The sequence below is a fragment of the Poeciliopsis prolifica genome, unplaced genomic scaffold, assembly GCF_027474105.1.
Source record: "Poeciliopsis prolifica strain line A6 unplaced genomic scaffold, Auburn_PproV2 SCAFFOLD008, whole genome shotgun sequence".
NCBI lineage: Eukaryota > Metazoa > Chordata > Actinopteri > Cyprinodontiformes > Poeciliidae > Poeciliopsis > Poeciliopsis prolifica.
This window is the reverse complement of record NW_026562383.1, coordinates 12,552,693-12,577,559: the sequence shown is the minus strand read 5'-3', so window position 1 is coordinate 12,577,559 and position 24,867 is coordinate 12,552,693. Positions and strand designations below refer to the sequence as shown.

At 37.6% G+C, this 24,867-nt stretch overlaps 1 protein-coding gene across 9 annotated transcripts in view; it reads right to left on the bottom strand.

The window, feature by feature from the left end:
- kmt2cb (lysine (K)-specific methyltransferase 2Cb) overlaps nt 1-24,867 on the bottom strand; it is a 74,438-nt gene that overhangs the window by 21,345 nt on the left and 28,226 nt on the right. For 5 of the 9 annotated variants that reach the window (XM_055033177.1, XM_055033182.1, XM_055033180.1 and 2 more), the window contains exons 13-36: nt 19,921-20,001; nt 19,045-19,766; nt 17,611-17,730; nt 14,112-14,228; nt 13,799-13,903; nt 13,430-13,534; nt 12,749-12,930; nt 12,312-12,476; nt 12,116-12,222; nt 11,918-11,989; nt 11,628-11,840; nt 10,136-10,255; nt 9,745-9,870; nt 9,524-9,654; nt 6,839-7,031; nt 5,074-5,166; nt 4,782-4,829; nt 3,893-4,033; nt 3,254-3,286; nt 2,883-3,029; nt 2,661-2,802; nt 2,333-2,568; nt 2,126-2,199; nt 132-329 (exon numbers count right to left, since the gene is read on the bottom strand). In XM_055033177.1, the coding sequence (XP_054889152.1) occupies nt 132-329; nt 2,126-2,199; nt 2,333-2,568; nt 2,661-2,802; nt 2,883-3,029; nt 3,254-3,286; nt 3,893-4,033; nt 4,782-4,829; nt 5,074-5,166; nt 6,839-7,031; nt 9,524-9,654; nt 9,745-9,870; nt 10,136-10,255; nt 11,628-11,840; nt 11,918-11,989; nt 12,116-12,222; nt 12,312-12,476; nt 12,749-12,930; nt 13,430-13,534; nt 13,799-13,903; nt 14,112-14,228; nt 17,611-17,730; nt 19,045-19,766; nt 19,921-20,001 (3,671 nt within the window). The remainder of the gene's footprint in view (nt 1-131; nt 330-2,125; nt 2,200-2,332; nt 2,569-2,660; nt 2,803-2,882; nt 3,030-3,253; nt 3,287-3,892; nt 4,034-4,781; nt 4,830-5,073; nt 5,167-6,838; nt 7,032-9,523; nt 9,655-9,744; nt 9,871-10,135; nt 10,256-11,627; nt 11,841-11,917; nt 11,990-12,115; nt 12,223-12,311; nt 12,477-12,748; nt 12,931-13,429; nt 13,535-13,798; nt 13,904-14,111; nt 14,229-17,610; nt 17,731-19,044; nt 19,767-19,920; nt 20,002-24,867) is intronic. The other 4 variants (XM_055033184.1, XM_055033183.1, XM_055033185.1 and 1 more) reach the window with 4 other exon arrangements.

Here is a 24,867-nt window from a genome sequence, read left to right as displayed (position 1 = left end):
AATGTCATCACGGTTAATGCGAAGGATAGTGCAGATGTTTAGGAAGCGTTAATAAACGACCACTTCTTAGCTGTCTTTATATAAAGTGGACCTGGCGCTGCATTCTCTGACTTCATTGCATACACTCTTACCTGTCTAAACTTCCACTCTTGTTCATGCTCTGACTCTTTTGGTTTCAAAGGGTCTTTAAAGAGGAGATCTGTGTCTAGTGGTATGTTGGGATCAAACACCTCAGGGGGATGTTGCTGCGGATGATGCCTCTTCACCGTCTCATTCGACATCTGGACTTTGTTGATGCGCAGGGCTGCTCGGTTATCTCTTGCCTTTTGCTAAACAGCAAAATCAATCACATTGACAAATACAGGCGTCACATAAGTATTTCATAACTATAAAAGTGTTTTAAAAACCAGTTTCTATGCTATTATATAATAATTTTAGATATATTAGGTCCTTAGTGAAATGTTCTTTACCTAAAAAGAAAATGGATGTTTGTTTTTTTTTTTAATGCCAACAGGCGAAGTTAAGTTTATAAGGTTTTCCTCTAAACTATGGCTTTGCTTTTCTTTCATTGGTTTTGTCAACAACCATAGACGAGCAAAGACACTAGATTGACATTGCTTTTCAGATTAATAAATGCTAAATAAAACAGGAGGTAGTCCTATTGAACACTTTAATTTGTTTGCTGTCCAAACAAAATAAACAATGCTTCAAACAAAGGTTACAAATGCCGCTTCCTGTATCACTCCTGGACTACTCACACCTCTGAAAATTTGCAGCTCACTTTTGTATCAAGCATTCCCACTATAAAACAACTTGATTATTGCGTATCAGTTTTTCTGGGTTGCGCAGATGTTCTTTACTTAAGATAATCACAAATATGTTTTATACCTCAGATTCAGCAGTCTATATATTTCTTAGTATTAATATAAAACATCACATTACAGATTAGCATTCATATTCCAATATTAAATAAAATCAATAGGATTATGATCCTCCATTGACCAAGATACCTGCCTAAAGCAACACCCTTCTGGCAGGCGTAATATATACATACTATATCCTTTTATTGTAAACCACATTGGGGCTTTAACAGTCTATAGGGCTGGATCCTGCCCTATACATGTTCATACTGTATAATATTTGAAATTAAACCGCTTTAAGTGGGAATTTAATATGTGAAACTGAAGACCTACTTTTATTGGAAAAAGCAACTTATTTTAATGGTAAGTGGTGCAGTTTCTCTGTTTGGGTGGCTACATCAACATCCCAGTGTATGCACCAATGTCCATTTAGACTAAAAATAAAGATTCATGTGGAGTTTTTATCAGGACATTGACTTCTAAGTAAGGACTGCACAATACATCTGATCCCTGTTCTCACAATTATAGATTGAACTAACATTAGTAGATAATACAAAAAGTTAAATACCAGAACAAGCAAAAATCAAAATTTTTATGAATTCAGTTAAAATTCAGTAAGATAGTGGGAGACAATGACTGTCAACATGTCATTTTGCTTTTCATTGTTTAGCTGCATAGATGACAGGACAAATAGCTCATAAAAAAGGAAGCATACTCGCCCTTTCTCTGCTTGAAACTACAGCAGAAGGTTTTTCACTTCAGGCATCAGAAGCCAGTATTCTGCGTGTTTTGGATGTGTCCTTGGTTCAATACACTTCATTCAAATGATTGACCACAGACTCTAGTAAATTCAGCCACTTAAATATGCTATGTCAATGTGCTATGTAAATAGATTACATCTCAAACATGCAGGATTCTGGCTCTTGAATACTGGAGCTGAACAGCCTTAGACAATTTGCAAAATTACAGAAATCTACTTTAAATTCTCAGCTATAAAGGTGAATATGAAACGCCTTCAAGGCCAGTAGAAACATAGGGTCGCTAAGAGACATTCACAGCAGTTTTTCTATTCAAACCTCAAAAGTCTCAAATCGTGAAGATAAATGCACTAGATAAAGCACAGTCTTAATTCAAAAATATCGCAATTTACTAATGCTGAAGATAAGCGGTTTTATTATTCTCTTCTAAAGAGTCTAAAAGGTTTGACAGGATCATTCACTGCACTGTCAAAAACCGGGAGGCCAGAGACAGGAGAGGGATCTTACCACATATGGGGCCCTGTCTTGTGAGCTAGCTTTCCTCCAAAGTTTAGCAATTTGCTTTACTCTTGTAGACCAATCTGTTGGAAGTACAAAGAAATTAAATGCAAATTAAATAATGCATTAGCAAAACATGCTCAAATAAAAGACACTGAAAAAAATAAGTATATAAATCTGGAAAGATAAATTAAAGCTTCTGAACCAACTACTAACCTGGATATTCTTCTTTAAGGTTGGGGAAATTGATATTTGTATATAGGACAGGCGCAACAGTGGCAAGCTCCCCTAGCGTTTCCTCCTTCTCCCACTTGAGTGTGCTCCTTTGGGCGTTTGACATGGCTTCAGTTTCCCCATCAGGCAAAGACCCGGGAGGCGGAGGGCCAGGGCCATGGGTAGAAGTTGGCCAAGAACCAACTGCCTCTCTGGCCATCTGATTAAATTTACAATCCCTGCAACAATATGAGAACAGCAGCTCAAGAAACATCATTCAATGTCAAAGACGACAAAATAAGAGCTTTATTAATAGCAAGCTATGTGTTACCTTGGATTGTCAGTGAAAGGCATACGGTTCAGAGGGGAGAAATTTTCTGGGATGCAAGGTCCTGTTGCAGGATTTGCAGGGAAGCGTGGGTTTGGTCCCCTCATACCATTGATCATTGGCATCCTTGGAAACATCGGGTTACCTATATGAAGCATTTATTGTTTTAAAAACCTTGATGTGATGCTTACATTCAAATAAATACAAGATGACTGGACAGTGTACCTGCATTATGATGATGCATACCAGTGCCAGGTGTAGCAGGGAGGGGTCCTGGAACCTGAGGGTGAGGCACCTGTGGTGGAAGTGGTTGGCTCGTACTCGGGCTAAGGACTGCAGTGAACAGATCTTCCACATCCTTGCCCTCCAGTTCTGGAACATAGTGGCAAACACAATGTTGCGCATACTATTAATATATCTAATCTGATCATCAAGTAAAATTTCTAGTCTATTCTTCAAACTCATTAGCTACTTTGTATCTGAAAAATACCTTACTATAAATATAGTAATATTATAACATTGATTTATTTTTGGTTCTCTTTCTTTGCTACACACTGAACTGCACATATAGGTGGCAAAAATGTTAAAGTACCAACCTGGAATTTTGTAAAATTTGCTGAGAATTGATTCTGAAAGGAAGCAAAATCATAAAACATAATTATTCAACTTTATGAATCAAATACTGCAAGTGTTTATGAAATTTCAGAGTTAAAGTACATGTCTACCCCGTCTAAAATGAACACACAAAAACAGCTGTTTTTGAAATAGAAACTATGCTAACCACTAATATGGTTAGCATATTAGTGCTAACCAGATCAGCACTAATATGGTTAGCACTAACCATATTAGTGCTAACATGGTGAGTGCTAACTAACTAAATTATGTTCAGATTACGTAATTTACACATTAAGCAGTACATAGTAAACCCAACAGAATAAACCTTCATAGAGGGAAATAAGGTGATGAACAAAGACATCTGGAATGACGTTATAGTGAGGTTATAGTGATGCTAATGTTATTTTTAAATGTCAAATTCACAATTCACAGATCTACATTTCAAAGACCCTTTCAAGCCATGAGGTTAGAAAGCATCTTAAGGACTAAAAGCTGCCAGTGCTAATTGACTTATGATATTTTTTAGTCTCAGAAATTTATCTGACAGAAAAATCCTGATTAGACTCAGTTTGATGTGGAATGTTTCTGTGTAATCATAAATTGTGTGTTTTCCCACTGACCATCAGTGACCATCTTGTCTAGCTCCGGGCTAAGAATGCCGTCCAGGGGTTCTTCTGGGATGGTTCGAGGTGTCCTTCGGCCAGTCTGAGATTGGGGCGCTACTGGGGAGCCATCTGCAAGTGGCCCAATGTCCAGTCCAGCTGTGGAAACACAGACAGACAAACAAAGACAGATGTAACACAAAGGGCAAAAAAGTCACCACAGGTGTTGCTCTTAAATGACTCAATGCATGAGAACTTGTTTAACTAGAAAGGCAATTAAAAACAATTTAAAAGTCGAGCTCGGTTTTTACAAAACATCTAACACTTTTTATGTGATGAAAAGATTGCTTTTGAAAATTATTTAATAAAACTTAATTACAGTGCATAATAAATGTATGCACTGTAACTCCCAGGAGTGCTTGAAATTAGAGACTGCCACAATTTTCATTCCATAAACATCCCACAAGATGTACTGCACAGCTTTTTGTCAGGAAGCCAAAGGCATGAAGATAGGGGCCTTTTACTGCATTCAGAAACTAAGAAAATTTCTCAAGGCCCTTCACTCTCTACACTGCTCTTTTTTGAATGCTAGAATACCTTTGTCAGTTTTTTTGTCCATTTTAAAGAAATCTTCTTTGAGCCAGATATGAATTCTTGAGAGAATATTTGAAGGCTCACAATCACATAGACTGGCACACCAAATACATTTGGGCAAAAAAACTAAAGGTGTGTTAGACAGATACTAAGCAGCTCATGAGTGTTATTGCAATCTGAAATGGCTGAGAGAGAAGGAAAAAACAGAAAAGCTAGGTATGAAGTCACTATAAAACATGCACACCCAAAACAGAGAAACACACTGCTGGAGAAATGCACTAAAGCAGAGAACTGGAGGCCAAAGCACCCTTACCAAAAGGAGGAGGTGAGCTGTCAACCTTGAACGGGCAAAAATCAAGACCTACAAGAACCCAAAACCAAGTAAAATAAAATGGTGAAGACAGAATAAACCAAACAAAAGATAAAAACCAAAACGAACAATTAAAATGAAGCAATAAAGAAAATAACAAAGGTGAAGAAAGTAAAATAAACATGTTCCCTGGGAATATTTCTGTATAAGGAGTAATAGAGGATTACATAAACCCATCACAGGTGACTATTAATATATTCTGTCACTGTCACTGCCTGTGAGATATTTGACGCACCAGAGTCACCGCTTGGCTTTCCGAGCACTCCCAAGATGTCTGCACCAGTGTTCAGAACATCAGCTAGATCAACTAATGGTTCCTCTGTCGTCTCTGCAGATGAAGGAAAAGAAATAAAAGGAAAAAAAAAAAAAAAGGAAAACCAAAGTGTCAAAAATAATAAATGTTGATGAACTGACATGAGGGATCTGGAGCTGCTTGTTAGGATATCACATGTAGAACTTGTTGTTGATTAAACCTTGGATGAACTAAAATTTTCAAAAGCCATTTTTTCCCAAAAGAGGTCAAAACAATATTTGACTTGCATGGGAGTTTAATGTGATATAAAAATACAAAACAGGTATGTAAAACCTGTTTGTATTTTTACAAACAGGTTTACTGAAACAGCGAGTCACAAGTCTTGACAAAAGGAGTCAAAAGGTTTTACCTTGTTTTTCAATCAAGGTTAAAATGATTGAAAAACAGTAGAAACACAATATTCTTAATTTCTGTTCCTAGAAAAAAGGTACTATTTAAATGCTACCATATAATTAAGGTTGTTTCAACTATTGTCTGCTCAAAGATTGCTCTTCATTTTTGCATGCAGAGAAACCTATAAGTAACAGTCTAAAAAGACGAACATCCTCTATTCTTAAGTAATAATTGAATCTCAGAAAAACAAAACAAAAAAAGAAGCAAAGCAAAAAAACAAAACTGAAAAAAAGCTTTGTTATGGGAGAGACAAATAGCCATTTTGGTTTCTGGCTTGATGTTTTGTATATGTAAAAAGTTTCGCCCATTAAAATAAAAAAAGAAAGTCACATTAGAACAACAAACTCAAATGTATTTTATTGGGATTTTATCTGGTGGAGCAAAACAAGGTAATGCATTACTTTGAAAAATAGATGTTAATAAATGTTTTAAATAAAAAGAAAAAGTAAATAAAAATTGGAAAAGTTATGAGTGCATTTGTATTCAGCTCCCTATTCTTTGATATCATAAAAACAAAATTCAGTTCAACAAATTCGGTAAATTATTACCAATAATGAAAAAAAAAACTTTGCCAGCAAAATGTTATATGTGGAGGAAATTAACCCTGCATGTTATTCTAAACACATTATCCTATATTGAAGGTGGCAGAATATTGGAGCGGGGATGGTTTTGTAAAGGGGGAGAAATTGGACCCATTTAATGGGAGGCAAATCCTGGAAGACAACATATCAACAGCTTCAAAACGCTTAAAAACTGAGCTTTATGTTCCACCAGTACAGCACAGGCAAACATCCAGACAGAGGTAAGGATGACAGCAGCTCAGTCAAAGTCCAGAAGTAAATCTGATGTGAATTTGACACAAGCCTTGAACGTGAGTGACCTTGAGTTTTCTCGGAAAGAACAGAACAGAAACATTTCCTTCTTCACATGTGTAAAGCTGGTAAAAACTTGAAATTGTAACTGCAGTGAAAGGTGATTTCACAATCTCTTTGTAAGAAAATATTTAATCATGTATCATTTAATTTCCACTTCAAATCATGCATTAGTTAGTTGAGCAAATAAAATCCCGATAAAGTACATTGAAGTGTGTGGTTGTGATGCAAAAAAATTATTTATGTTCAAGCGTTACAAGTAATTTTAGAATGCCGTGTATTTAGAAACAGAGGAGAGAAATTTGTATTCAAAAACAAACTGTTTTTCTTGATATATTCAATATTTAACGTTCAACATTGCATTAACTGCGTGAATTACATCAGCACTAATTGCTTGGAACAGAATTATTGTTTATACATACGTGGTGCTGCCGGCCTGGAGGGAATGGATGCTGCTGATGCACTTAGCAGCGGGTCTGATGTTGAATCCAAGAAGCCTGCAGTGGGCTGCTTCCTCTCTACATAGCTCTGCCCGTCCTCCAGCAAGCCTGATTCGACCCCCTGCTGTCTACTCTGCTTGCTTTTGTCCAGTAGGTCCTTACCAAAGAAAGCCTCCTGAGAAAGACAACAAACAGGACCAGTCAATGCCATGCCGGCGACAGTAAACACTGTAAGAGGCAATTATTTAAAAAGATGAGACTGACAGTACAAAACAGAAAAAAAAATTAACAAATGTGGCACAATAGAATCAAAACTAAGGTAAAACTAAAAAGATCAGCACCATTTTTTTTTCCTGGTCAGTATAGGGAGAAAGTAACAAACATTGTTCTGCTGTACTGGAATACACAACGACGGCCCTTGACAACTGAATTGAAACTAGACACAGGATGCTTTTTGGCAAGCAGGTCAAGTAGAAAATATGTTTGGATCACAAAAATGACATTTTTGAAAAGGAAGCAAAATCATAAAACATCATTATTCAACTTGTCACTGAAGATTCAAATAAAGTATTTTATGAATCAAATACTCCAAGTGTTTACAGAATTTCAGAGTTAAAGGGAAAAGATTCACCCTAAAACCTATACGTATATCTGCCTCAACCATTTGTGCTAGTGGGCTAAACTTGGATCATTTTTGAATTGTGGTCAAAGGCTGCACATGACATATCTACCCCCAGGCTGCACTTTGGAGAGCCCTCCTCCAAACTCTCAGTCACATGGTTCTGACCCCTCAGGATCGACCTCCACTAATCAGCTACATCCCAGATATCCTCAACAACATGGAACAGTGCTCACTGCTGCACTGAGACGGTAAAGCTCGACGTGTTATCTCAATAATTAATGGAATCTGCTTCACTGTGTAAGACTTTTAGGTTTTCTCCTTAATGTGGTGGGATAAAGAGTGGCAGTGACAGCCACCACTGGCTTAATGCACATCACCTCTCGAGGTTTTGGGCAACACAAAGTGACACTAAGATGCTGGCTGGGGAAAAGCAGCCATCTACAGTTATGCCTTTGTATGTCAATTCACAAGAAAGAAAGGAACCATTAAAAAAGTTATGATAGTTGACAAGCATACTCTATACTCAGAGATACTTTATGATGTTCCATCTTTTCCAAAAAGCCCACAGAGGGGGTTGGGGTGCATACTGCATACTGGTTGCAACTTGCATACTGGCGTTCTTTCAATCCTGCCTTTCCAAGGGGTGAAAGAACGATTTTCAGAAAGACATAGCTCAAAAAAGACTGACTTTTTTTTCCTTAAAACTGTACATTTGAAAAAGAAAACAGACGTTATATTAACTAACATTGAAATACAGATTTAATATTATTCACATAGTAAAACTCATAATATGTAATGTGTTGCTTGTTTTAGCAACACATTCCAAATTACATGCATATTGAACTACAACTGAAAATCATTTCCATTAAAAAACAGATTAATGATATGAAATCCAACTCTGGCTACAAGGAGGCATAAACAAGAGAGAGAGATATTCACACAATGAGAATCCTGAGTTAAGAAAAACTACTGTTTTAATGTATCCCCCCAAAAAAATAAACGAATGAAATACTTTATTTTAGTGAGGAACACAAAAGCAACATTTTCTCTGCCACGATAATTATGCATGGATTATTACAGATATAATAATACTAATATAAATAATAATAATCTATATTTCTCTGTAGTTCTGATACAGAAATACTGCATAGAAATTCCAACATCATTCCACACTCAATTAACTTATTTTCCATAATATCTGAAAAGTGGGCCAGTGAATATTCAAACTTGTCTAGACTTTTTGAGACTGTGTAGGAACTTTGTACATGAACACCGGCTAAATTTAGCAGGTTCAAAAGGCCTTTGTGCAGAATGTGATACGTTGTTCAACATTAATCTGCTACTGTTGGACAAAAACCTGGACAGAATAGATACAAAAGACAGGACATGAAATCCATGACAGGCAACATAAGTTAAGAAAGTAGCTAATGGGACCAAAGTAAACCTTTTTTTGCACTGTACGATATTCCACAACTATGACACATACTTGTAACAGATTATGGAAAGAGTTCATTTAAAAGAATTAGACTAACAACTACAATGACTTGCAATGCTCAAATTAAGCATTTCAAAAACTAAAATGATCAACTCAAATTCGATTTTTGTCAAAAACAGGGTGAATCTAATTTAAAACTGTGCAGTCAAAATGAATATTGGTCAGGAATATAAACTAACAGCTTCTTAATTAGTCAGACGTTCTACAGTTTGCTGTTTAACAGACATGCCTGCAGATTAGAAACAGTGCTGGTTGCTGCATCTTGACATTCCAAGCCAGCCTTCTACATGCTATGAATCGTAAATATTGTAACAGTCAAACGTATATTTACTGTGAGCAGGGAAATGCCTGAGAAGTCAGCTGACCAGCAGTGCACAATGACATAGAATGAGAACATGTGGCTCTACCGTCCACCTTGTGCAACTGGAGAACATAAATATTTTATATATTTGAAAGATTAATATATACATATATAATACACAGACGACTCATAGTTATAACCATTTTTTTTTTAAATAAACCATTACTGTACATACTCCAGATTACAGACCTGCAGATAGGCTGGAAAAGCTTCTTCCAGCTTGGTCTTCTTCTTCCTGTAGCGTTTCTTTATCTTTTCTGGGACCTCTTGTCCAGAGGGCGTCTCATCCAAAGGAGTATCTGGCTGGGCTTCTGTCCAACCTGAAAACAAAACATTATTTCAGAAATTTCTGAATTAAATTTGTTCATTGAAACACATTTAAATTATATGCATAGTTTTGGTGCACTAACCTTCATCTTTACTGATGGGGTTTTCTGACACAGAGCCAGACGAATCTTTTCTGCAGAGGGATCGCTTTGCTTTGCTTGGACCTTGGCCTGGTCGGCTTCTTTGACGGACCATGAACCCCCCAATGCCTGATAACAAGCAAAAACAGATTTACTTGCAAACTTACATTTAAGTGCAATTTACCATTTCAAAACTGAGGCTGAACAGTTTAAAGCCTAGCCTTTCTCTATCTCTGTTAAGTGGCAAAATAATGCAGGCTTGAAAACACCAGACAGAGCCCTCTGTGCATCTGAGGCCGTGAGATGGCAGCACATCTCTGCAGCTACAACGCTGGGCATGTACTGCACCATTTTATGCTTCAGGAGAGCTGTCTCCTTGGATCAGGTGCCCTACCCGGTCGGTACGGTTTCCTCTTCCTCTTCTTGACGCCGTCGGCCCCTTTGGAGTCATCTTCCGCTGGCTCTCGCTCCAGGCTTGAGTCAGACTTTGTCTCGCAATCAAGGAGCTCCGCCTCTGTAAGACGTAGAGAAGAGATGATTAGTGACAGCCCAGCAGCTGAGAACACCCCAGTTAGGCCCCTCAAAACAGTAACAGGGTCAGTTTCATCTAAACCCCACTCTATAGCAAGAAATTCATCTGATTAAATTTCAATTGCATGAGTACCAAGACTGAATATCTTTCTATCAAATGTACACTGATGAAAATAGACGAAAGACTACTATAGTAAAAACGTGAAATTTAAATTAGTTATATTGAGCACATGCTAACATATCAGCTGCTTTTTTTAAAGTGATTATTTCACACAATGATTATTGCTAGCTGAACATTTGTCAAGCAGATAGTTACCAACACCGAAACGTTATTACTAAAAAAGCTGGTTGTTCAGTGTTCTGTAGGAACATATTAATGGAAAGTTAAGTGGAAGGAAAAACTGGGGCAAACAGTTGCACAAGCAACTGATTTTGCAACATGAGGACTGGGAAGCAAAACTAAAAGTTTCTGAGAAATTCATAAGGTTTTTCAACTGTGGGTGAAATCAGAACCTTAACAACAGATAGAGCACAATGGTCAAGTTCCTTTTGTTAAGCCACTCATGTAGCAGAGAAAACATGGACAGAGCTCCAATGTCCTCCTCCCGAGTGAAAGTAAATTTTACCTTCATTTGAAAACAAAGTGAAATTAGAGAGCTATGAAATCCAAGTTTCTATCGATGTATAAATATATGATGTTTCAACAGGCAGTGATGATTTCAGCACCACTGTGCTTTGCCTAATCCAAAGACAGTGTAGCTATTCACCATGGAGCACTTTGTGTTTCCCACAACTTTGTGGAAACCGATTTTATTTTTCAGAAGGACTCAGCACCTGCCTCTGTTGTCTGTAACAAATACTTGCTTCAATGACCACAGTATCATTATGTTTGATTGGCCAGAAACTCATAAGACTTGAGTCTTAGAGAGAAACTGAGGACTCCCGTCACGAGAAAGTTATGAGTCACCAGAACCAATAAGCAGAATAAACTGAAAGTTGCTATTAAAGGTATCTGGGCCTCCATAACAGCATGGCAGTGCATCAGTGTGTTTCCATGTCACAACACACTGATGCAATACATAGACACACTGGCCATCAGGCCAATATTTCTGTATTAAAAATCTGTTTTCTATAATGTTCTATTTTTGCTAGACACTGAGTCATGGGTCTTCTTTATTTGAATAAACAGAAATAAATACTTGAAATGTATGCCTCTCAATGGAAGAAACCTATCTAATCTTAAAATTAAATTCTTTATTGAATCACAAAAATATATACATTTTCAAGGATATTTAGTTTCCTAAAATGGGTTGATAGAATAGGATTACATGCAGGTTGGATGAGATCATAGATACCTCTGTGGTCCTCCATGTCTTCGTCTCGAGACAGTTCTGAAAGAGGGTCCACGGGGGCCTGAAGTACTGCCACGCTGTTCTGGTTAATAATCTTCAGCTTTAGCTTTGGTTTAGGTTTCCGTCGTCGTGATGCAGCAGCAGACAAGCTCTGGAGCTGACAAAGCCCTGACTCTGTCAAACAAACACCATCCTGGGTGTAGGTCCGAGACAGATCTGAACAGAAAAAAAGCAAAACAGGTTATATACTTCAAAAATAAATATCCATCTCCTTTGGATTGCTTTAAACTTACCAAAATCTTTAGCTTTGGAAAATGTTTGTGTCGCAAGTAGTGGCTCAGTGATCTCTCTTGTCTTTGTTATAACTGCAGTAGAACCAAAAGCACCAAAGCAGTTCAGTAATTTAACAAAACAATTATTAAATACGTGGCAATAAAAACACAACACATTTCACAAAAAGAAAACATTGTGCTGAATCACTACGCTCCCACCTTTTGTGGTCTTAAATGTTCGGCACATCGTGCAGTCGAAGCTGCTCTCTGCCGCCTTTTCTACATCGTCTTCTGAATGAAGATTTTGACAAGAAGCATGAAACCATCTGCAGAGAAGAGAAGTTCAGATAGTTTCCAGAGAGTTAGTAAGGGTTCTGCAGTCCTTCCATGACAGTTCTGCAGGAACAACACAGACCTGTCACACTGGCGGCACTGAACAATGATGGTGCCCTCACTGTAGTCCATCAGGCAGACCGGGCATGATGTAAGACTGGCACAGGGAGCACACTGTGTGTAATTATTTTGCCAGTCACACCTCAGTCCTGGAGTGGTTGCACCACACTGAGTGCAGGACACACACCTGCAGGAGATGGGAGAAAAACAATGGTTCTTTAGTCCAAATTATTTCCAAAAGGATAGAGATATCAACAAAAAAACAACATGAGGCCACATATGTTCAATGAAACAATTATTTTGTTTAATTACTCAGTTATTTAGCCTTAAAGAAAAAAGTTGGGAAAGAGTGAAGTTAAGTAAACCGGAATGTGACTCTGCGAGGCACCAGTTCAATTCTAATTTAAAAGATTTACTGCTTGAAGCCCATTCGAGCACAATGATCAAAGAGTTACTCACCACTTGCACTTCCAGCTGTCCTTAGGAACATTCTGCAGAGGAGGGTCCAGACAGTATGTGTGATAGCTGATGTCGCAGTCGTCACACAGCAACAAGCGGCCAGGATCTGTGGCTTGCCCACAAGCCTCGCACACCGTACACTCAAGACATCGCCAGCCTTTACTGAGCACCACCTTGGTGATCTGTAAACAGTAAAGCAGAAACAGACATGGGAAATGTAGTTTCTGCCTAGCGAGCTGTCTTTTAAGATCTTTATCCTGTAGAAAATAGAAATTCTCAAATAATTTTTGACAACTAGTTTGACAGTGAGCAGTTGTATAGTGTGACTGTGAGGAAGAAGGGATAGAGAACAAAATGAAGAAAAGTAAGATTAAGAAGAGAAAGAAAGAAAAGTTTTTACATGAGCAAAAGAAATGAAAAACAAATTTAAAAGGAAAGTCACAATGAGAGAAAGATAGAAACATGAGGGGAAGAAAGGGATGGAAGTCCAAATCAATCAGAGATAGAACTCAAGTATGGAAGGACAAAAACAAGGAAGGAAAGACATTGAAGGAAAGTAGTCAAGACATGGGGGAGTGAGGAAGTACACAGAAGGGAAACGAGGCAAAAAGAAAGGTAAGGCAAAACGACAAGAAGGAGAGAGTAACAAGGAAGTAGATAAAAAAGGGCAAAGAACTATACCTTTATACCGACACAGAAGGGATGGTAGCACTGGCCACACTGTACACAGGCCAACAGACGTCCCTCTGCACCGAGACCAAAACTCCCACAAACCACGCACATGTCCTTAAAGGGAAGACAGATGTGAATAAACTGATTTTAGTGCAATGGGCGAGCTGTGCCAGTAAAATTCAGAGGTTAAAGTAAAACAAGGCTTGATTATTTCTATTTTTTGCTGTTAGGGAAAAAAAAAAAACAACAACTCCGGCAGACAAACTTTTAAGCAAACATTTTATTATGAGGCCATTTGGCGTGAACACTCAAATTCATGGTCAGGAATTTCAAATTAAGATCAGAATGAGCACAAAACACATGGGCACACATACAAACCTGTTTTAGCGTGAAACTGTCATTGCTGGAGAAAATTACGACAGTGTTGTGCATCGCATTTTCCTCCTCTTCTTTGAGTGGGTATTGTGTTTCTATTGCAGTGATCTGCAAATAATAAGAAAAAAAATCGACAAAAAATTAACATATAAATGGGAGAGCACAGGCTTTAAAAATATTTTATCGTCAAATGAAACTATGTAATTTTTCTTTGCTATAGAACTGAAAATGCTCAACCTTTGACATGAACTTCATCACTGCTTATAAAATAGCTATTGTTTGCTAAACTAAGCACTTAATCTCGTAAAGATCATACCCCAGGGTTGATGCTGGGACTCACTCCGTTTTTCCCTCTGGCTCTGCCCCGTCCAGCTCTGCCCGACAGCCCTGCTCCTCTTGGCCTCCTCCTACCAGGAAAGCCTGATCCTCGGCCCTGCAGATGAACAAAAAAAAAAAAAAAAAACAAAAAAAACAAAACAAAACAAAAAAAAATTAAAATAAAAATAATAAAATGGCCAATTCAGTCGAACCATGCAATCATAATTCATCGTCATACAAACTCAAAACGACAGGCCCAAGCTCGGTCTGATTGCAAAGTTTGCTTTTTTTCTGAAACACCTCTTTGGTTGCTGAATGCCCGATTCGTTGAGCTAAAGGTGCAACTATTAACCGAGTTGCTTCTTTTGCAGATGATTTGGTAAAAATATATAATTTCTTAGGTCAATAGCTTAATAGTTCATTTAAGAGACTATGCATTGTAACAACTGAGGTTTGTCAAAATAGGGACAGCATTATAAATTCCCTATAAATGGGAGAAAGGAGCGACTGGACACTTCTTCAACATATATTTGCACTAAATGCTAAAATTAACACATTTCACAGATTGTCTGAGACAGTAATGGTTCACGAGTGATGTGAATGTCATGGTGAGGGGATAAATACAAAATTTATTTATGATGGGTGACACATTTAAATCAATATTAAACACTGATATTACATTTTGTATGGTTCCAAGAAAGCCAACCCAATTTTAACTTGACACCATTCTGTGCTTCTGCATTCAATAAAAACGAAGGCAGCAACTGTTCCTCAAATTAGAACTGCAAAATATTGACTGGATCTTCACAATATATCAAAGCCATTGTTCCTACATAGTATGTTGCATGTAAACAATATTGTGGAGGAAAAAGAAATGTTTCTGTCCTCAGCCCTTCATGGCCATTTATTACAATAAACTACTAAAATTTATGAGTCTGTGGAGGTCTTTCTACAGTAGCTGGTCATCATATATGAAAGTTAAAAAAAGAAAAAAAAGGGGGAAAATAAAAGGTGGAAGAATGGAAAGAAGGGAGGAAGAAGGAAGCTAAGCAAACTCAGTTAAGTTAGGCTAATAAGCCTATTCTGGCCAATTAACCAGAAAAAAATACCTGGTAGTGTTATTCTATAAGGTAACATAGCAGAGCACATAATAATATGTACATTTGTTTCCAGATGTTCTACTAAATTTAGCAAGAGTTAATCCTATAATTTGCGCTATTCTTCTAACACTCTGTACTTTCTCTTAGGAAAAAAGGCAAATCTCATATAAGTGCATGAAACTTCTAATGCACGTTTTAATCACAGTGAACGTTCACACATGCAATCTAAAATAAATGCTACATCCATTATTATAACCATGTATCCGTTTTGTCTAAATAAATCAGAACATGTTTATCAGTAAATTAATTTTTACATTTAATTTTAGCATCAATACTGTCGTTTCATGATATTGACATAATCTCATACACACCATATATAATGACATAATGGCCTCTAAAGCGCAATTTCAAATAAAATCTGGGGTCCTCTGCCAGAAACTGAAAATGGTCTTTCAGCAGGATAATGAGCCAAAAAAGCAGAAATATTTTGTCCGACATAAAAATCAATGTTCTTCTATTGTCATCTCAGTCCTCAGATTGAACTGCTGGTTTTCTGTAGGAGTTAGGTCTGACAAAAAAAAAAAAAAAACTGAGAAGGCCACCATTGAAAGGTGATTTCTTTTTCCAGTTTGTGGTTTTAAACTCTTACAAACAACAAGCACAATTCTTGCAAACAACAATCTGAATGAATTGTTTGACATTAACAGTCATTCGTATTCAGTGGTAAAATAGACCAACACTCTTATTGCATCTAGGGCTCCCACTGACGACTCAACATCCCTTTTCCCTGACATGATCACAGAAGGGGAGGCTGTTGCAACAAGTCAAGCCTGCATAACTTAACAGGTAGACAAACCTCAAAAGCAAACTCTCTGCATATTCTTCCCAAAATTACCAGAAAGCAAACTGTACATAGATTTCCACCACTAAACTGTACATTGAACACATTACGGCAGTAAAAAGCAATAATGTGTTTTAATGCGTACCAAATTTAAGGTACAAGGAAGCTCAATATATATCCTTCAACAATATGCAGAATCTACAAATGAATAAAAATTTAAATCATTGTTAACACAACATTTTTCTAACATTTAGCAAAAGTCACTACACAATACACCATGAATTAATGCGTATGTAATGCTGATAATCTTTTTTGTTGTTGTTAAATCTCGGTTGTGTGAAGTCACTTTGTATGTTACAAAGTGACTTCATAATACAGAGCAATTAAGAAAGTGAAGGCAGGTTCTTCCTGAACAGGTTTCACAATGCCTTTGGCAGTTTTCCCACACAGGTTCAAAAGTTTGACATGACTGTCAACTTCCATCTGCTTGAATCTCCTAAAAACCTTTCCTAAAAACCATTTTGGCCATATGGTTCAAATGTTCTTTTTGACAACCTAACTTCATTTAACCTTCTCACAAAGGCTTTTGAAAAAGGTTAAAAAGGAGACTGTCTAAAATCCACCAAAATGTTGCCCCACTCCTATAGTTAAACATTTTAATTAAAACAAGTCCCAAAGGTTTTCTCAAGTTGTATGAAACACTAGCAACACAGCACTGCCCTGTCCCACCTGTTACTGCACATTGCCAGGCAGCTGTGCTGAATGAAGACTCCAACAGAGTTAGCAACTTCAAGAAAAATGTCAACATGGCTCTTTGGAAAAAAAAACTGTTATAGATAATATATAAATGATTAAACCACACTTGGCAACTTATGAGCAGAGCATGCTTGCTAAGCAGCCAGCAGCAGACTGGTTACTTAAGTAGATAGCCCAAACAGAAACTAATACATACTTGCTATATTTGTGCTAAACTATAAAGTCTACAACAGTTCACAGAAAAAAAAAATTCTGTGAATCAGCACTTGAAATATAAAATAATTTTGAATTGATATGCGGAAGTTATTTTTGCTCCTGCCTATGTATCAACATGACAAATAATGTTATGGTGATCATTATAACCGTAACAATGACTTTTCTGTTTTTGTCAGTAGTGTGACAGAACGGTTATTTTTTTCTGCTCAATGCTGAGTAGAGATACGTAATGACTACATTACTCTTTACACTTGTTTAAAAAATAACTACAGAAAACACAACACTGTACAAAGGCAGTCTGAATTCAGTGCTGAAGTGTTTATATAATACTTTGTGAAAAACCTAATACTCTTGTTCACTGAATTCAACTCCAATATGACAATTATTCTAAATCTTCTTCCCCACATTTTTAGTAAACAACATTTCTTATGCCTCTTCTTACTCCAAAGTGTACCTCATTATTTATTGTTGGCTGCATTACAGACCAGTGAAGCTCAGGAATACTCAGAGAGCGAGCATCACAATAAAAATGGTCAGAGAGGGCAGCTGCTGCCCTGCCATCTCTGGTGAGCCACTGTATTTACCACTCTGATGCTCCAACCGGGGCTGCCATAAGACTGCCTGGTCCTTGGGTCCCAACCCTCTGTCTGGTCTGGTGACCAGGAAAAGGGTGAGCACACACTGCTATGGGGGCTCCATGCACCCTAAGGTAAGAAGGGATGGGTAAAAAGGTGAGAGAGAGTGAGAGAGAGAGGAGGGAGGGAGGAGGGCGACAAAATGCAGCAACTTAAAAACAAAGCCGGCAAAGAAACCAAAACATACAAAGAAGGATGTTAAAGAAATGTGGTGAGATTCTCATGTAGTAACTTTAGATTAAGTCAATCTTAAAAGCCAGAACATCTACAAGTTATTAAGTGACATGATGAGTTAAAGCTAATCCTCATTTTCCATGCGCCTCGTTTAAAGAGCGAAACTTGAACAAGCAAATGTGTTAGTTGCAGTTTGCATAGAAGAATTTACTAGCATTAGTGTGGCATTATCAAGTAGAAAAGAGTGTGAAAAGGACCTGTTACATCTCTTTATGGCAATCACATGTTTGGCATGCTGACAAACAAGCAGCTGCATTCGCACAGCAAAACATCAGTGCATTAGCCATGCTTGACTAAAGAAACTGATTTATGCTTTTTAGAAAAGATTTTCCCATACTGGGTGTAGTAAATTAATTTGAGCCCTGTAATGCTTATTTAAGAGTTAAGATATGCTACCTTTAGAAAAAAAAACTTTATTCAAATGAACCAGCTCTCTTGCACTCACATTATTTATAACATATAAGCAGCCAATAGCACAATTCACTTCCAAATATTTTTTGAGAAAGTTCTACGTTCTGTATGAGGCAGATTTAGGACTCCGATATCAGAAAAATCTGAGTATTTGGTGTTTAATCTCCCTCAGCAACTCATAATATATTATGTAAATAATAAAAGTAATTACTACTGCTGTTTCTGACTTAATAGATGTTCATCTTAAGTCAGGATGAACATCAATGACACAATGCATGTTTGTGACATGATCATGAGATGAAAAGAAAGACAGATGATGATGTTTGAGGTGGATACCAGTAGGGAATGTTAGCAAAATATCTTCAATCCACTAAGAGTCGCCATCTCCTTTGGGGATTTACACACACACAAAAACTGCCCATCTCGCATAGTTTTGAACGCACAAACGCACAAAGGGAGAAGAAGAATAGTAGGGCACTGTAAGAGGTAAAATAATGTTATAGAAACAAACAAACAAGTTCTTATCCCAAGCCTGAAGCTACTTCAATCACACAGAAACAAGTGACAGAAAAACTCTGATCGTTTCAAAGTGCACGATCCACAGGTAACACTCAAAGAGGTAGTGAACAAGGTGCAGATACCTTTTTAAAATTGCTTTGAATTTTTATCTGAATTGCAACAGGGAATCAGGTAGAGTGATTAGTAGTAATCTCAACAATTAGCAGTTTGGCGTCATACCTGTTTGACCCGAGGCCTCCCAGGAGAAAACTTCCTCTTTGTGATGGCTGGTTTTCCCATGCCAATCTTCGGCGTGAACGGTATGAGGTTTGTTGTTGGTATTATACTGCTGTGGTCACTCAGCGTGGGTAGGATCTGGGTCTGTGGCGGGTCTCTGAGAGGCATCCCTCTGGCTAGAGGAGAAGAGTGTGAGGGAGAGGAGACCATTTCGGCCAGTCTCTCCACAGCTGTTTTGACGGGTTTCTCCTCTAACGACAAACCGGGAAATAACACATTGGGCTTGTTGTCCAGTGGAGAGTTCATCTCCTCTGATCTATTAGAAGTTGAAGGCTTAACAGTCTCTGCCAAGTTCATGTGAAATACACCCTCATTCTTCTCTTTGTTAGGTTGTTTAGGAGCAGTTTCCAAGAAAGAAGCCTTCATTACATCCATACTTGAAGTTTGGTGTAGTGTGACTTCCATTGGCTGTTCCATGAAAGTTACTGATGTAGTACTTGGTTCTTTGGTGGTTGAGATGATGGCCTTAAGATCCTTTGTGCTGGGGTTGACCGTGCCCTGCTCAGGGCAGGCCTCTGTATTTGCTGGCTTGATTAGCAATGTGATATCCTGCATCTGTAGCGCCTCTATGGGCTGCTGGACAAGAAAGGGTTCCTGGCTCAGAGATGACAAAGACGCAGAACTTTCTGTGGACGTGACCTGGGGTCTAGCTGCTGGTTTTGTTTCTGCAGAAGAGTAATCAGAAGATGGTGTTAAGAACATAAATGTATTCAACATAGTATTTACAAATGAAAGAAAATTGAGGGACATGGAAACCAACAACACCTTCAGTTGTAAAATCAGTTATGCTTGCAATAAATTAAATCAAAATGTACAAACCTGGGTTGAATTCTGCTGTAATTTTGTTGACAGAAGGTTCAGTACCGTGCATCTCAATAGCATCTGCTCCTCCTTGGGCTTCTAAAGAGAGAAACAGGAACACACTTATTAGTTTACAAAAATACTTCAGCGACAGGATAATTGTAGAAAATCACCAACAAGGAAGCTAACGAAAGAAATTGTTTTAAGTTTTCACTGCCTTAACAAACCCTGATGAATGATCCGCAGGCCAAACACTAAAAATCAAATTATTTTCCAATGAGTGAATGCACCACATGGTATCATGGTACCAAATTGTTCTGGTAACAGGACTCTTTCATGTAGAAGCTGTGTTAAAGATAACTAAAAAAAAACTTATAAAACAATAATTCTTACTATTTTTTTCATCTTTGTCCTGAAATATTAGTGAAATCCTGCGCAACACTGACAGCTCTTAGACAGTGTAAAATGACTGTGATCTCAACGCAAGTAATTAATCACGGAATTCTTAATTTATCCTTACTGTAGAAAATAACACTATTATTCTCTGTAGTTCTTCAAGAGAAATCAAAATCGATTAAGATTTATTTTAGTGCATCAGAGCTTTACAAAAACAGCAATCAGAAATCTAGCACAAGATCTCTGATCAGTGTAGGTCTCATTGTTATTGACAAAGAGATGGATAACACCCACAATAACCAATAGAAAAGTTTTAAAAAAAAACCCAAAAAGATAGAAATTACCTCAAACTGAAGCAATGTTGTCCCCCAGTAGACATTTTGCTAATAGGGGACAACTGGTCAGGATGCACTTGAAGTCATTGTTTTGCTTTTTAACAAACTGGTGACTACTATGCCCTTACTCTAGGTTGTTTTTTTATATATATATTTCATGTCTGTTTTGTTTAAAAGCGATCAATTCATTTAACTTGTGCTGTATGAATAGAACCAGTCATCCCTGGCTATCAGGGATCCACACATCGAGCCAATATTCTGCCAGACAGCATCTGACAGTACAGACAGCCTAGTCTTAAGGAGGCACCCACTATTTCAATCCACAAGTTCCCATGTCACACTGATCCTGACACACGCATGCACCTGCTACGCATCAATGCCAGGGAAGGGAGTAACCATGACAACCAACATCCCAGGGTCTGTGTGCTCTGGGCTCATGACTGTGCAGCTTGCAGGTGCTCATCCGGTGCTCATGCCGGAAAGTAAATTAGGAAGATGGGCCCAGAACCATCTCTTGCCATCAGCTATTGACCAAGCTGAACACACATTCATTGTAATGAACTCTTTCCAATGATTTTTAGTCACTGAATTAGCAAACTGAACAGTTTAGATTATTACATAACTAAAACTCTGCAAAAAAAAAAAAAAAAAAAAAAAACTCCTAAAGTCAGGACTAACTTGCACATGTAGGGCAGATTTAATAGCATCTATTAAACATCGATTAACCTGGAGCGGTGCTAAAACTGGCAGTCAAACAGCTCAAATAAAGAATTTTATTAAAGTACCCATTTGGGTGTATGCCAAATGAGTTATAATTGCAGCTGTTATCTTGTTTAATGTCATGTTAAATTCCATCTATGGCGATACAACTGAGGTTTGCAAGAGCGAGAATCAGATTTTTACATTGTGAGAAATACCAGTAGTATCTCTATAGCAGTCAAAATTACACTGCCAGTTGATTACATCTGATACAAACAATATTTAAATTAGTCTAAAGCAGTGATTCAGTTACTTAAATCTTACTGCACAGATAAAGAGAACATAGTTATTTAAACGGTTATACCCTTTTCTCTTATCCGTCAGTAAGAACACCAGATATCTGTTTCTAGAGAGCATAAAGTATAGAAATATTGGCAAAACAGTAAAGATAAAATAACACATCAAAATGTACCATTTATACTCTGAGATGTCATCGCTACAGTCTGATGAGTCTAGTGTGTTATTTAGCAGATTAATATAAAATAAAATTTGCAGACTATTACAAGAACGTGTGGCCTGAAGTACAAGTATGCAATACAGCAAATGACGACAGTCATCACAACATCACGGATTTCAGTACAGTAATAGCAAAAGAATGTTTTGTTGTAGGCTGTTATGTTTTAGATGTTGTCATGCAACTTTTCATATTTGCTAATTGTCAGGAGATTACATACAGTAACACGGCCATGCTTTTAGACAATTTGAGAAAGCCTCGCTGACATTATGAATTTATGACTTTATTCTAAGACTAATTCAAAACCTCAAGTTATTTGGAGGCACACTTTAATGTGTTTTAAAGCAACACCTCAAATACACCACTTTCTTGTGTGACATCACGGAAAAGTTAACAGCAACCAGCCGGGATTAGGTAGAGAATTGTGTGCCTCCACAACTCCAGTTCATCCTTGGATACAAATATCCAGATACTTGAAGTTGCCATGATTATCTGTCCCAGCAATTATTCAAGAATAAACACAATGATCCGCCATCTTAAAGTTTGAGAAGCCATGTTCCGAGTCCCAGAGACTCTTTGAATCCCCAGAACACAAAAACAAAAGATGTTGGCTGTAGCTGACAACAGTCATTATTAATCCTGAACCTATATGGAAGATCACACAGAAAGAAGCAAGCTATTATGGCATACTGAACATAAAAAACTTGATTATGTTTATGAATTTACTGAGGCACAAAAACATAAACTTTTGGAAACAAGTCTTGTGAAGTATTTGGCCAAACAAAAGAAAAATGGTGAAGCTTGAAATTCTGAGAATGACATTCTGATTGTGAAGGACAGGAGCTGTAGCATCATGTTGTATGTGTGTTTTTCATAAGTGTGTGGAAACATTACAACAACATTTCAAGGCATCAGTTAGGAAGTTAAAGCTTTGCATAAATGCTTCTTCTAAACAGACAATGACCCCAAACCCCACTAAATTCATTAGAAAATGGCTTAGAAACAACAAAGTTAAAGATTTGGAGCCCTGAATTCAATCCCATAGAAAATTTTGGGGAAGAGTTTAAAAGGTGTGTGTGTAAACAAGGTAGCATGCAAACCCAACTCAGTGGCACCATTTCTGTGAGGAGGAATGGGCCAAATTTACAGCAAACCAAGAAGCTTGAGGATTGAGATAGTTGAGTTTATCATACTCACAAGTATGATAAACACTTGCAAAATAAACCCTCCTTAATTAAGATGGCCCAAACAGGCGTAACATATCTCAAAAAAGGAAAAGTGGGGAAAGCTGTGCTTTTCGAGCCAAATCTAATAAGGGGATTGTAAATGACCAGAAGTAGAAAAAGAGTGAGCATCTGTGCCGAGTGTGCAAAACAAGCAGACAGACTGTGTGAGTAGTAATGAATGAGCCAGCATTGCTTCAAGGCAGGTTAGCAGACAGGGGATCCGTGATATAATCATAATACTCTCATCCATTCTCTACAGTCAGTTGAGTGGGCTGCCTCAACAAGAGTGGGCAGGATAGTGGGCTACCACTGGCATTCCTAATCTATCTTGCTGTACATATCTGGGGAGGAATTTTGCACTTTAATCCTGGCTGACCTCACTTAGGCCAGATCGCAGTGCAATGTACTGTCAAACCATACGTGTTGGTCTTAGTTTTGGAATGAGTGCAACTCTGAAATGACTCTTGGTGCAAATAAGATTATGGGCATGTGGGTTTCTAAAATTGCACATCCAATTGCAAGACAATAAAAAAAGTTTAAATCTTGACTGTCTGGTCAGTTTCCAAAAATTAGAAGCTCGGTTTATCAAATGTCATTATTATGTCATTAGTACAGGGAGACTTCACCTCAATGAAAAACTACTTAGTGGTTTAACTGAAATATACAATTTTGACATTTATTACCTAAACATCTTTCTTGAATTAATACAGAATACAAATTGTTCATTCTTGCTCAAAGGCAATCCATCCCAACATACCTATACATTGTACTATTCTAACAAGTTAGGATAGACATACAGGCTATACAAAACATTACGTTTTTTCACAAAATCAATCTCACAAAATGAGATTTCACTCAGTCTGACCTCTGTTTATAATGAGCTATTTAAGGGGCTCCTGTCTCTTATATAAATAAGTTACTGTTAGCCACACAGCAGTAGTGGAGGCGTAAACTCTGTTTACACTCACACTTTAGACACATGAAAATAGCCGCAGACAGATGTACAATTGCACAGCTGTACATCTTAGCCCCTGAGTCAGATCCAGAATGAGAGGGGGCTCCCGCACAACTGTCAAGGACTTAACAAGTCAACAACAAAACATTTGCTTTTTCAGCAGCCATTGTACAGCGTATGCAGCGGTAAAACTAGCTGACTAACTCTGCCTGTGTTCATAGGAAACAGAAAAGAGCCCACTGACCGACATGAGTATTGGGAAGACTCATGTCAGTTTTTGGTGTCTGTTCCTAGACACCAAAAACATTACTTTATTGCCAGAAATGGCTAGCACTTGGATTGTTTCTAGAAGAGGTAGAGACCATAAATGAATAAAAAATTCAATTGTACGTAATAGGTCCTTTTAAAGTAATTTAAAATCAGAGAATCATGAAAAACAACACTGTTTTAATCTATTAGTGGGACACCATATGGTAGTGGGCCAACACTCAGATGTTTCCTTGATAATAAGGAAGTGTTTCTTTCTGTGCTGCTGCAGTATACACAACTCTCCTTTCAATTCCTTCACCTTCATGAGTAGTAAATTTCACACAACTTCATTAAGACTGTTATTAAAGTACAGGCTGGTATGGCAAGCAATTTCTCTGAACGGTTTCTCTGTGGCCAGCTGTTCTTTGAATGAATTCTCAACCACAAACCCTGGGTTTCATTTTCAATTACACAAGCTGAAGCTTGGTGTATGATGGAGCCATTGTTCAACATATTCAAAAACGCAAAAATTTTTTGGGCTTATCTTATACGAATGCAAGATTATTTGATCAACAAAGAGAAAGGGAGAAA